This window comes from Acanthochromis polyacanthus, chromosome 2 (genome assembly GCF_021347895.1).
Source record: "Acanthochromis polyacanthus isolate Apoly-LR-REF ecotype Palm Island chromosome 2, KAUST_Apoly_ChrSc, whole genome shotgun sequence".
NCBI lineage: Eukaryota > Metazoa > Chordata > Actinopteri > Pomacentridae > Acanthochromis > Acanthochromis polyacanthus.
The window spans coordinates 45,991,628-46,003,844 of NC_067114.1; the positions used below are offsets into that span (position 1 = coordinate 45,991,628).

General features: G+C 34.2%; 1 protein-coding gene across 1 annotated transcript in view; it reads left to right on the forward strand.

Annotated features, from left to right (window-relative positions):
- ddb1 (damage-specific DNA binding protein 1) overlaps positions 1 to 12,217 on the forward strand; it is a 103,881-nt gene that overhangs the window by 70,074 nt on the left and 21,590 nt on the right. The window contains exons 16-20 of the mRNA XM_051940430.1: positions 869 to 1,076; positions 2,947 to 3,042; positions 3,250 to 3,361; positions 5,530 to 5,653; positions 11,438 to 11,602. Of these exons, the coding sequence (XP_051796390.1) occupies positions 869 to 1,076; positions 2,947 to 3,042; positions 3,250 to 3,361; positions 5,530 to 5,653; positions 11,438 to 11,602 (705 nt within the window). The remainder of the gene's footprint in view (positions 1 to 868; positions 1,077 to 2,946; positions 3,043 to 3,249; positions 3,362 to 5,529; positions 5,654 to 11,437; positions 11,603 to 12,217) is intronic.

The following is a 12,217-nucleotide window of genomic DNA, read 5'->3' on the forward strand; positions in this document are numbered from 1 at the left end:
TTTGTGTAATGTTTGTGTTATTTTAGCATCCTTTTGTCATTTTTGTGTTATTTTACCATTGTTTTGTGTCATTTTTGTGTTATTTTACCATCGTTTTGTCATTTTTGTGTTATTTTAGCATCCTTTTATGTAGTTTTTGTCTTATTTTAGCATCATTTTATGTGTTTTTTGTTACTTAAGCATCCTTTTATGTCATTTTTGTGTTATTTAAGCCTCTGTTTATGTCGTTTTTGTGTCACTGAAGCATCGTTTTGTGTGGTTTTTGTTACTTAAGCATCCTTTTATGTCATTTTTGTGTCATTTAAGCCTCCATTTATGTCGTTTTTGTGTCACTGAAGCATCGTTTTGTGTGGTTTTTGTTACTTAAGCATCGTTTTATTTCATTTTTGTGTTATTTTAGCATCCTTTTATGTAGTTTTTGTCTTATTTTAGCATCATTTTATGTGTTTTTGTTACTTAAGCATCCTTTTATGTCATTTTTGTGTTATTTAAGCCTCTGTTTATGTCGTTTTTGTGTCACTGAAGCATCGTTTTGTGTGGTTTTTGTTACTTAAGCATCCTTTTATGTCATTTTTGTGTCATTTAAGCCTCCATTTATGTCGTTTTTGTGTCATTGAAGCATCGTTTTGTGTGGTTTTCGTCCCTGACTCCTCCTGGCTGCTGTACTAACCCTTACAGAAACCGGCTGAATGCAGCAGCAACATAATGACGCTGGTATCCAGAGGTCTGGATGGTCGGCTGAACACCAAATAGAGATGGATCTTCTTCACATTATCGGCTGCAGGCTCCTCTGCTAACGGCTCGTTTGACCCGAACAGCGATCAGACCGGAGCTTAACTTGTGCTTCGATCCGTTTGCTTTTCCTCAGGGTCCCTCAGCGAGCGTAAGAAGGTGACTCTGGGAACTCAGCCCACCGTCCTGAGGACCTTCAGGTCGCTGTCCACCTCCAACGTGTTCGCCTGCTCCGACCGGCCCACCGTCATCTACTCCTCCAACCACAAGCTGGTCTTCTCCAACGTCAACCTGAAGGAGGTCAACTACATGTGTCCGCTCAACTCTGAGGGCTACCCAGACAGGTCAGAGGAAAACTTCTGCTGCTTCATCAGCCCGAGGCATCCCACAAAACTTCTACTATAAAAAAACACGGCATTTATGACACCACACATACAACTACACAACAGAACATCATTCACAAAGAGACCATTGTTTTAAAAAGCCTTTGGTTGCCTAGAGTTAAAATGACACAAAATGATGTTTAAATAATAAATAGACAGAGAAATTACACAAAACAATGCTAAAATAACACAAAATTATGTTTAAATGATATAAAGGCACAAAGATGACACAAAGGGACACTAAAATAACACAAAAATGAAGCAAAAGGATTCTAAAATAACCTTAAAAGAAACAAGAAAGACACGAGACAATGTTAAAATAAAACAAAAATTATGCAAAAGAATGCTAAAATAGCACAAAAATGAAGCAAAAGGATTCTAAAATAACAAAAAGACAAAAAAGGGTTGCTAAAATAATACGAAAATGACACAAAGGGATGATAACATAAGACAAAATTTACATGAAAAGATGCTAAAATAACACAACAAAGGCACAAAAGACAAACTACACAAAACAATGCTTGAATAAAACAAAAATGACACAAAGGGATGAAAATATGAGCCAAAAATTAAGCAAAAGGATTTTAAAATAAAACGACAAAGGGTTGCTAAAATCATACAAAATGACACAAAATTATGCTAAAATAGCAAAAAAAAAAAAAAGATAGAAAATGATTCTAAAATAATACAAAAATTGCAAGACAATGCTTAACACAAAAGACATAATGACATAAAACAATGCTAAAATAACATTAAAGGACACAAAAATGACACAAATTGATGCTTAAATAACACAAAAAGATACCAAAATAATACAAAAGGATGCTAAAATAACACAAAAATGACATTAAAGGATGCTAAGATAACACAAAACAGATACAGAAAGATGGTAAAATAACACAAAAATGACATTAAAGGATGCTAAGATAACGCAAAACAGATACAGAAAGATGGTAAAATAACACAAAAATGACAAGACCATGTTTAAATAACACAAAAAGGTGTAGCAATGACATAAAACAATGCAAAAAGGACTCAAAAATGACACAAAATGATTGTTAAATAACACAAAAAGATACCAAAATGAAACAAAAGCATGCTAAAATAACCTAAAAAGAAACGAGAAAGACACCACGAGACAATGTTAAAAGAAAACAAAATAATACAAAAGAATGCTAAAATAACACAGAAATGACATATGCTAAGATAACACAAAAATTATACAAAAGGATGCTAAGATAACACAAAAAGACATAACAATGACACAAACGGATGCTAAAATAACAGATTCCACAAAAAGACTCCAAAATGATGAGAATCTTTGAGTTTTTGTCATGTGACTGTTGGTCACAGCTGGAGGAAGGAAAGCAGAATTTTTAGCTTTTTACACAATCTGATTAGAAGAAATTATTTATTTTTGGTGATTTTTTTTTAAAGACATGAAGAATAAAGTAATTTTAAGCTTAGACTTTGTTGTGTTTTCTGTCATGAAGTTGACATTTTCCTATTTTTCCGGTTTCTTGCTGCTAAATGGTGTAATTTTGATGATTTGTTAATAAGAGAACGTGCTTTTTAGGGTTCAGAGGGTTGAAAAACTGCAGTTTTCAATCTGCATTTGCAATTTTTCTGACAATTTTCCCTCAAGTCATTCAAACATTCATCGTTTACTTTTCTTTAAATCCTTGAGCTGACGCAGCTGGCTCAGATTTATTCTCAATTACAAAAAATGCACACAATCCTTGTGTTTATTTGCTCAGCGTGGGTGCATTTCTCCTTCTTCTTCTGCTGTTTATCCGTCTCTAAATGAACGCTGCTCCTTCTTCTCCTCCAGTCTGGCTCTGGCCAACAACAGCACCCTGACCATCGGCACCATCGACGAGATCCAGAAGCTCCACATTCGGACCGTCCCGCTCTACGAGTCGCCCAGGTCGGCCTTCCATAGCTTCCACATCCATCGTCTGAACAAACACGCTGCATGTTCTGCCTGTTTTTTCAGCTTCTCTGCTGAATAATTCTGATTGTGGATGTTTCCAGCGGCTCTGCGTTGTTAAATAAGTTATTAAAAGGTTCAGAAAACACAAAGCCTTCCCCCCCGAGGCGTCTCTTTACCGCTTGTTTCTGTCCGACCCACCAGGAGGATCTGCTACCAGGAGGTCTCCCAGTGCTTTGGGGTTCTGTCCAGCCGGGTGGAGATCCAGGACGTGAGCGGAACCACATCGGTGGTCCGCCCCAGCGCCAGCACACAGGTACGTGTCGGACAAGAAACAAACAAACCCCGCGGCTCCTATCCAAGCTGAGTAAGAACATTATTTATAAGATGAGACCAGCAGCTTGTCAGGACAACAAACGTCTCGTCCTGTTAGTCACCTGGCAGCTTCTCTGGAGCTGCAGCGTGAACCAGGAGTTTAATCTCACCGCCAAGAGTTATAATCCTGGGAAAAGATGGCAAAACTGCTCCTAAAGATTCAAATTCAGCACAAAAAACTTAAAACCTGACCACAAAAACAGCTAAAACTACCACAAAAAGGTGCAAAATCCCCCCCAAAAGAGCCAAAACTAGCCTAAAGATTCCAGTGTGCTGGCAAAAGCATGCAAAATCCTCAAAACAAAGTAACAAAATCACCATAAAAAGACCCAAAATCACCATAAAAAGACCCAAAATTAACACAAAACAGGTAAAATTGTTACCAAAGTGCAAATATGACACAAAAAACTTGCAAACTACCCACAAAAATGGACAAAATTACCGTAAAAATAGCCAAAACTACCCTGAAAAGTTCAAATATGCAATTGCAAAAATATGTAATTGCAACAACAACTCAAATTTGGCACAAGGAACTTACAAACTCCTCTCAAAAACAGCCAAAATTACCACTAAATGCCACAAAATCACACTAAAAAGAGCCAAAACTACCCTGAAAAGTTTACATATTTCAGCAAAAGCAGGCAAAGCCACCACAAAGAATCATCTGGACAGACAAATTTGAGGAAAACACATTTGTACATTTTTTTGAATCCTTCTGTTCCAGTTTCCAGTAACTCTGGACTAAGGATAGACCGATACATCGGCCGGCCGATATATCAGGCCGATATTGAGTTTTGTTTTTTGTTTTTTACTGGTATCGGCCGATACGCTCGTGGGTTCGCCAATTTATTTTTCCCTGGCATGAGGTGTTTTAATGATGCCTTAATATTTGTTTTATTTTATTTCATAGACATTACTTCAATAACTAAATGCACCAAACACTTTTTGTTCATCTGAAAGTATGTGTGGTAAAGTTGAACAAAGCTGTTGAATATTTTTTTACTGTTCAATAAATGTTTCTCATTTTAAACTTGAGACCTGTAATATTTGTTATGATTGTGTCATTTTTTTTTTAAATTTAAATTGAAGGAGCAAAAGCAGTATCGGCCCCAAATATCTGCTCAAGGAAATCGGCCATCGGCTAAGGGTGATGGAAAAAAATCGGTATCGGCCCTAAAAAAATCCATATCGGTCTATGCCTACTCTGGACATATTTTCATAACTGTAGACAAATGCAGTCATGTTGAACATCTGTATTTCATTTTCTGTTTGTCCGTTTATACACCCCCTGTCAAAAATTCTGAGACAGGTTCTAATTAATTTAAATGAGAAAGTGTCTCAAAACCTTTGACGGGGGGGGTGTACATTGTGAAGTCTGAGTCATTTTGACATTTTGGACGTTTTTTTGTCATTCTGAAGCTGTCTTAATCAGGCTTCATTCACCAAATGCCTACATCTAGATACAAAGAAAGAAGAAAACAAGATATAAAACAAAAAAGAAGAGAAAGAGAGCAGGAAATGAACGGGAATCACATGTAGTGTTCAGACTGACCCCTGGATGGATGTAGAACTGATCTGGTGTCAGTTTTTATCAGAACCAGATGGGTTTCTCCTCCTAAATGTCATGGTTCTATCTGCTGGACTGATGAAATTGTGAGGCTCAGAAATGATGGAAAAAGTCCATTAAAAAGTGATAAATGTGGACCTAAAAGTCTAGAAATATTCACAGCATGAAAGTGAATCACTGAACAAAGTTCCTGCAGACAAAGAACCAGGGAGGCTCTCATTGATTTCTACCAAAAATCAACAACATATTTCATATTTTTCCGTTCTGTCAGCTCCACCTCGGGGTGTTTTCTTTAGCTGTAGCATCCTGGAGCTAAATTTATCAGCTGATCACATCTAACCTGGATGAATCCTGTTTTCAGCTGCCAGTGAAGAATGACACTGGAGAGGTTCTGGCTCCGTTAGCTAATTAAAACCCTGATTAGATGATCTGTGAAGCTTCTCCAGAGGGACGCTGGATGGTTTTGTTTTTATTTAGAGCTCAGACAGACATTGGACTGCTTTCTCCAGGTTTCCTCTTATTGATTTCTGTTTTTTTTTCAGGCCCTGAGCACCAGCGTGAGCTCCAGCAAGCTCTTCCCCAGCAGCACGTCTCCCCACGAGACCTCCTTTGGAGAGGAGGTGGAGGTCCACAGCCTGCTGGTGGTGGATCAGCACACCTTTGAAGGTGAGCCGGCCGACCGCACGTTTCAACTCAGAGCTCCTTCATGTCGGGAGAACGTTTGATGTGGAGAATTTAAGGCGTCGTCCTGAATCTGATCTGGTGTAACGTTCATGTTTCAGCCACGTTCCTCAGGGTTGGAAGCTCTGAGTGAGACATTTGAACATGTTTTTATTAAATTAGACATCCAGAATAAAGAGGCTTAGAGGAAATATCAGGATTTTAAGATTTTACAGAGGAGTGGTTTCTGTCAGCTTCAGCCTCCAGTTCAGCCGAAAATGACACAAGTCGAGGTTTAAGACATCTTGGTCTCATTTTAAATAGTTTAGGACAAGTTTGGAGTTATTTTGAACACCAAATTTAGCATTTTGGGAGGTTTTTGTCATTTTGAACACATCTGAAGTCATTTTGGACAAGTTTTGAATTGTTTAGGACAGAGTTTGAAAATATTTATGCCATTTGGGACACGTTGCAAGACAGTTTTGACATTTTTTGTGTCCTTTTGTATGAAATTCAAGACATTTTGATCACATTTTGATCACTTAAATTTGTAGTCATTTTGAACAGATGTTGAAGCATTTTGGGAGTTTTTTGTCATTTTAAACAAATTTGAAGTCCTCTGGGACAGGTTTTGAATACTTTTTGGACAATTTGAAGCAGAAATTGAAGGATTTTAAAGAAGTTTTTTGTCATTTTGGATAAGTTTTGAATCATTTTGGACACGATTTCAAGCTCAGATTTCACAGATAAGTCGTTTAACCTCCAGTTCAGCCAAAAAGGTCCTGATTTTTTGTCGTGTGACTGTTGTTCACATTCAGATCAATCATGGCTTCACAGATGCACCAATTAGTGCAGAATTTTTTGTTTTTTTAAAGAATTTGTTTTTAAAAAAAGAGATGTGTAGAATAGGGATAATTTGATGAATTCAATGTCACAGATCAGTAGATCAGAAATTTTAATGACATTTTTTTCTCAGTTTTAACCTTCAGTTCAGCTAAAAACTTCCTGAATTTTTGACATGTGAATGTTGGTCACAACTGAGTCAATCATAGCTCCACAGCGGCACCGAGACGCACAGAATTTTTAGTTTTTTACAGAATATGTTTGGTGCAAACAGTTTATTTTTGGTGATTTTTTTAAAGTGAGACATGTAGAATAAAGAGATTTTGATGAAGTATCTGGATTTCCTTCCCAAAAATGGAAGGTCTTGGCATGAGATGATTCATTTAAAGTGTAATATCCAGTGATTTGTCAGTTTTTAGTTTCTGACTCCTTGCTCTCCGTTCTTTTACTGAAAAGTTCCTGTTTTTTTGTTGTGTGAATGTCGGTCACAGTTACTTTTGGCTTCTTGGTTGTGTTGAGGAGCTCAGAATTTTTCTTTTTTTTTTTACAGAATTTGAGTCATTTTTGTCCATTTTTTAAATTGAGATGTAGAATTAAGTGATTTTAAATTAAATATTTGGATTTGTAGCTCAGATATGGGATTTTTTTTCTCTGTTTGTGCAGCTTCTTGCTCTGATAAATGGTGTCATTTTGGTGCTACTGTATCAAGATAAACTGCAAATAATCCTAAAATATGTTAAACTTAACTTTATTCAAAGTTTTTCATCTTTTTCTATTTCTATAATCATTTAGACAGTTTTATTGTGTTCCTTGTACATCGTCTAATATTATTTTAATGCAAACTGTTTATTTTTGCCAATTTTTTTTAACAAAACCATAAAAATTAAGTGATTTTAATACAATATTTCAATTTTTAGCTCAGATTTGTTTGTTTTTTCCAAATGAAACTGAAAGTCACACATGATTAGTTCAAGGACTGTCGGAAAGGTCAATATTCAGGGAATTTTTCTGCTTTTACAGCTTCTTGCTCTGTTAAACGGTTTAATTTTGGCGCCTTAACATCAAGATGAACTGCAGATGAAGTGAAAAAACGTTAAAGTTAATAATAGAAAGAGTTTAAATTTACATCTTTTGTTATTTGTAGAGTTTTCAGATCAGAAAGGACGACCAGCATTAATTTAATCTTGTGTAATATTTGCCTGGTAAACCGTGTTCCTGTCAAACGTCCAGGCGTTGTTATAATTATTTTAATCAGATGTAAATAAGGCTCTGCTCCATGAGTCCGTTTTCTTAATCGGCTCATTTAGATGAGGTGAGATTTTCTCATAGATGTGAAAACGTTCCGGTGATCCGTCTGTGTGAAGCTTTAATTTATCGTTTACCTCCTCGTTCAGGTTAACGAGCAAAACGGGCCGTAAAAATGACGAATGTCCTGCAGGACAGGTGCAATGAAACCACCGGCAGAGACGGAGATGAATAAAGAATGAGGCCGTAATTATTCCGCTTTGTTTTATGGTCCTAATAATCCTGGACAGATTTATAAAATATTAATGTTTTAACTGTAATTATTTCAATAATTTACTGTTATTTTACAGGTCGTTCTCTTACAACACGCACCTGTAAAACTTCACCATCTTACTGGATTTAAGCAGTGAAAATATTTAATTTGTGGCAAAAAAATATTTTTTCCAGGTATTTTTCAGTTTAAAATGTTTTTTTTTAACAATTTACAATTATTTTACACATTTTTCCTGTTTTGTTAAATTACAGATAATATTTCGTGAAATCACAGAAAATAAAGTGTTAATTCACACATTTTCCACAAAATAAGAAAAACAGATTAAAACTGTAAACTGTTGACGTCCACGTCAAAAATTTTATTTTTACATTTTTCTTTTAATCTGTTATTTTACTGTTAAATTGCAGATAATAAGATAATAATTTGGAAAATCACAACAAATTAGTGATCCACTTGTAAACACTAAAAAAAGAAATAGGCCGATTGTTCCACCATTAAATTAAACTGTTATTACTGGATTGAAATCAGCAAAAATATCACTATTTTATGGGTATTTGAAGAATGTTCTTTTTAGCAGTTTTTAGCTGTAATATTAATTATTGTTAATTATATTTACATAATTTATATAATGCTTTTGTTAATTTATTTTTTTAAAGATTTCAGTGAAATCACAGAAAAAAGCACAAGCTAGGATATTTTTATTGTCTTTTAAAAACAAAACGGACAACAAAAAAAACTTGTAAATGTGTATTTTTGCCAACAGAAATTCATTCTTTTACATTTACACATTTTTTGTATTTAATCAGCCAAAAAAATACATATTTTTCAAGATATTTGCTGTTTTTAGAAAGACGATAGTAATGTTAGAGATTGAAAAATGGAAAATATTTAAAGATTTTAACTGTTGTCTTAAAGATACTAATGACTAATAAATCCACAGGAAAAAAACTTATTAATTTACATGTTGAGAGTAGAAAACAGACCCAAACTGTAAATAATGTTCACGTAAAAATACATTTTTCTGAAATTGTGCAGCCTTATCTGGACGTCAAATACACCCCCTGTCAAAAGTTTTAGGACAGGTTCTAATTTATTTGAATGAGAAAGTGTCCTAAAACTTTTGACAGGGGGTATATGTCTAGTTGTTGCTTTACAGGACTGTGCAGAGAAAATAATGCAGATATTTCAGAATGCAGAATGAATCGTACTCGTGTGAAGTATTTCTAATCCAGGCTGCAGTCTGAGCTCCTTTTATTGTATTTTATTATGTTTTGTGAGAGGAGAAGTCAGACAGAGGACAGGTGTTTCAGAGATGCATCCTAAAAACCGTCGGTGTGAGAAGCTGAATGTAACGGAGCAGATCAGAGCCACAAACAAACGTTAGGATTCCTGACAGGTCGGTCTGGAAGTCCTGCTGTTCACTGGAGTGTTTCATAAAAACACAGCAGCTGTCGGTTTCACGGTTCAACTCCAGACACATTCTGGAGGCTTTTCAGCTCCTCCTCAAGGCTTTTGTTTCCTTTTTTATTTGTTTTTACAGTAATGGAGAAAAAGCAAACCTCCATCAGCACCACCGTCCTAAACGTCCTCAGGTTTTATGGTGATTTCATGTAGTTTACATCTTTTTACTCCTCACGTTTTAATAAGTTTCCGTCCTCTATCTGCTTAGTGAACACTGCCTGCAGTTCAGCCGAGGATTCACACAGCTTTTGTCTCGTAGCTGATGGTTGCAGCGGAGTCAGAAATTTATAGGTTTTATAGGTGAGATAATATCACAGAAATAAAGTGTTACTTCACGCGTTCGCCTTTAAAAGCAAATGTCAATGTTGTCCTTAAAATTCTGCAATTTTTACTGGATTTAAATCAGCAAAAATTTTATTTCCAGGTATTTTAAACGGTTTTTAGCTGTAATTATTTAAATAGGTAAATCATTCAAAGATCTTTGCAAAGTTCAAATTCAACAGATTTTTAAGAATTCTTTATTTTGCTTTTTTGGAGTTTACAGGGTTCTGCAGATTTAATTTAATTTATTTATCTGTATGTGATTTTTTTTTTTAAGTTCATGGGGTTATCCTTAACCCTTGTTTTGTGAAATATCTGGATTTTTAAAAATTCTTTATTTTAAGTTTTTTTGGAGTTTAGAGGGTTTTTCCAATTTAAATTAATTTAATTTTTTTATTTAGATACATTTTTTTTAATTCATGAGGTTATCCTTAGCCCTTGTTTTGTGAAATATCTGGATTTTTTTTTACAAATTATTTTTTTGTAGTGCATAGTATACTGTCAACTTAATTTAATTTAATCTGTTTATATATTTTTATTTATTTTTTTTGTTCAGAAAGTTATTCTTAGCCCTTGCTTTGTGAAATATCTGGATTTTTTAAAAATCTTTATTTTTGTATTTGGAATTCAGAGCGTTCCGCAGATGAAATTTATTTTTTTTATTTATATCAGTTTTTTTTTAGTTTAAAGGGTTCCGCAAATTTAATTTAATTTAATTTATTTATATCAAATTTTTTTAGTTCAGAGGTTCCGCAAATTTAATTTAATTTATTTATTTATATCAAATTTATTTTAGTTCAGAGGGTTCTGCAAGTTTAATTTAATTTATTTATTTAAATCAAATTCTTTTTAGTTCAGAGGGTTCCACAAATTTAATTTATTTATTTATATCAAATTTTTTTAGTTCAGAGGGTTCCGCAAATTTAATTTAATTGAATGTAATTATATATATGTACTATTTTTTTTTAGTTCAGAGGGTTATCCTTAGCCCTTGTTTTGTGAAATATCTGATTTTTTTTTTTACAAATTATTTTTTTGTAGTGCATAGTATACTGTCAACTTAATTTAATTTAATCTATTTATATATATAGATTTTTTTTTTTGTTCAGAAAGTTATCCTTAGCCCTTGCTTTGTGAAATATCTGGATTTTTAAAAAATCTTTATTTTTTTATTTGGAATTCAGAGCGTTCCGCAGATGAAATTTGATTTTTTATTTATATAAATTTTTTTTTTAGTTTCAAGTGTTCCACAAATTTAATTTAATTTATTTATTTAAATCTTTTTTTTTTAGTTCAGAGGGTTCCGCAAATTTAATTTATTTATTTAAATCTATTTTTTTTTTAGTTCAGAGGGTTCCGCAAATTTAATTTAATTGAATGTAATTATATATATGTACTATTTTTTTAGTTCAGAGGGTTATCCTTGGCCCTTGCTTTGTCAAATATCTGGATTTTTAACTTTGATTCAGTTCCATTTTGATTCCTTACATGTTAATTATAATATCATAAAAACAGCATTTTGTATAGAAAGTGGTATTTTTTTCTGCGTTTGTGCTCTGATTAAAGCTGTAATTTAGTGGTTGGTGAATCTGTGTTCTTCTCTGCTGTTCTTCTACATTTCTGCTGTTTTTTTGTGTCTCCTCCAGTGCTCCACGCCCACCAGTTCCTGCCCAGTGAGTACGCCCTCAGCATGGTGTCCTGTCGCCTCGGTAAGGACCCGTCGGTGTATTTCATCGTGGGCACCGCCATGGTTTACCCCGAGGAGGCCGAGCCCAAGCAGGGCCGGATCATCGTCTTCCACTACACCGACGGTCAGTTCAGAACGTCCTGACCGTGTTCTCTGCTCTTTTTATTCCGTCTCTGAGATGTATTTTATTCACGAATCGGTTTTCCATCCTCACTTCATCATTTTCTTATCTCATCAGACGTTCCTCCTTTTTCTCCTCATGTCCTTTCAGACTCTGTCCCTCCTCCAGGTGCATCGTTGCCTTTCAAAAATAGTTTTATTTTGAAGATATTTGCTGTTATTATACCAAACTATTACATAGATTACGTATTGACTTGTGGTAAATCATTTTGGAGCCATTATTTTACATGTTTATTTGTTAAAATTGCAGATAATATCACAGAAACAAAGTGTTGTCTTACATGTTTAGCCTTAAAAACAGGCCAAACTTGATTTAAATCAGCAAAAATATTAATATTTCTCTGTGTTCTTAAAGTTTTTAAGTATTTTCTTTAGAAAGTCTGTGATATTTTCCTGGTAATTCTCTTACAACATGTAAAACGTCACGGTTTTACTGGATTTAAACAGTAAAAACATTTTTATTTTGCAGATAAAACATTGTGTGTATTAAGGATTGACACATTTTTAATTGTTATTTTACAGGTTCATTTGTTAAATTACAGATAATATCACAGAAAGG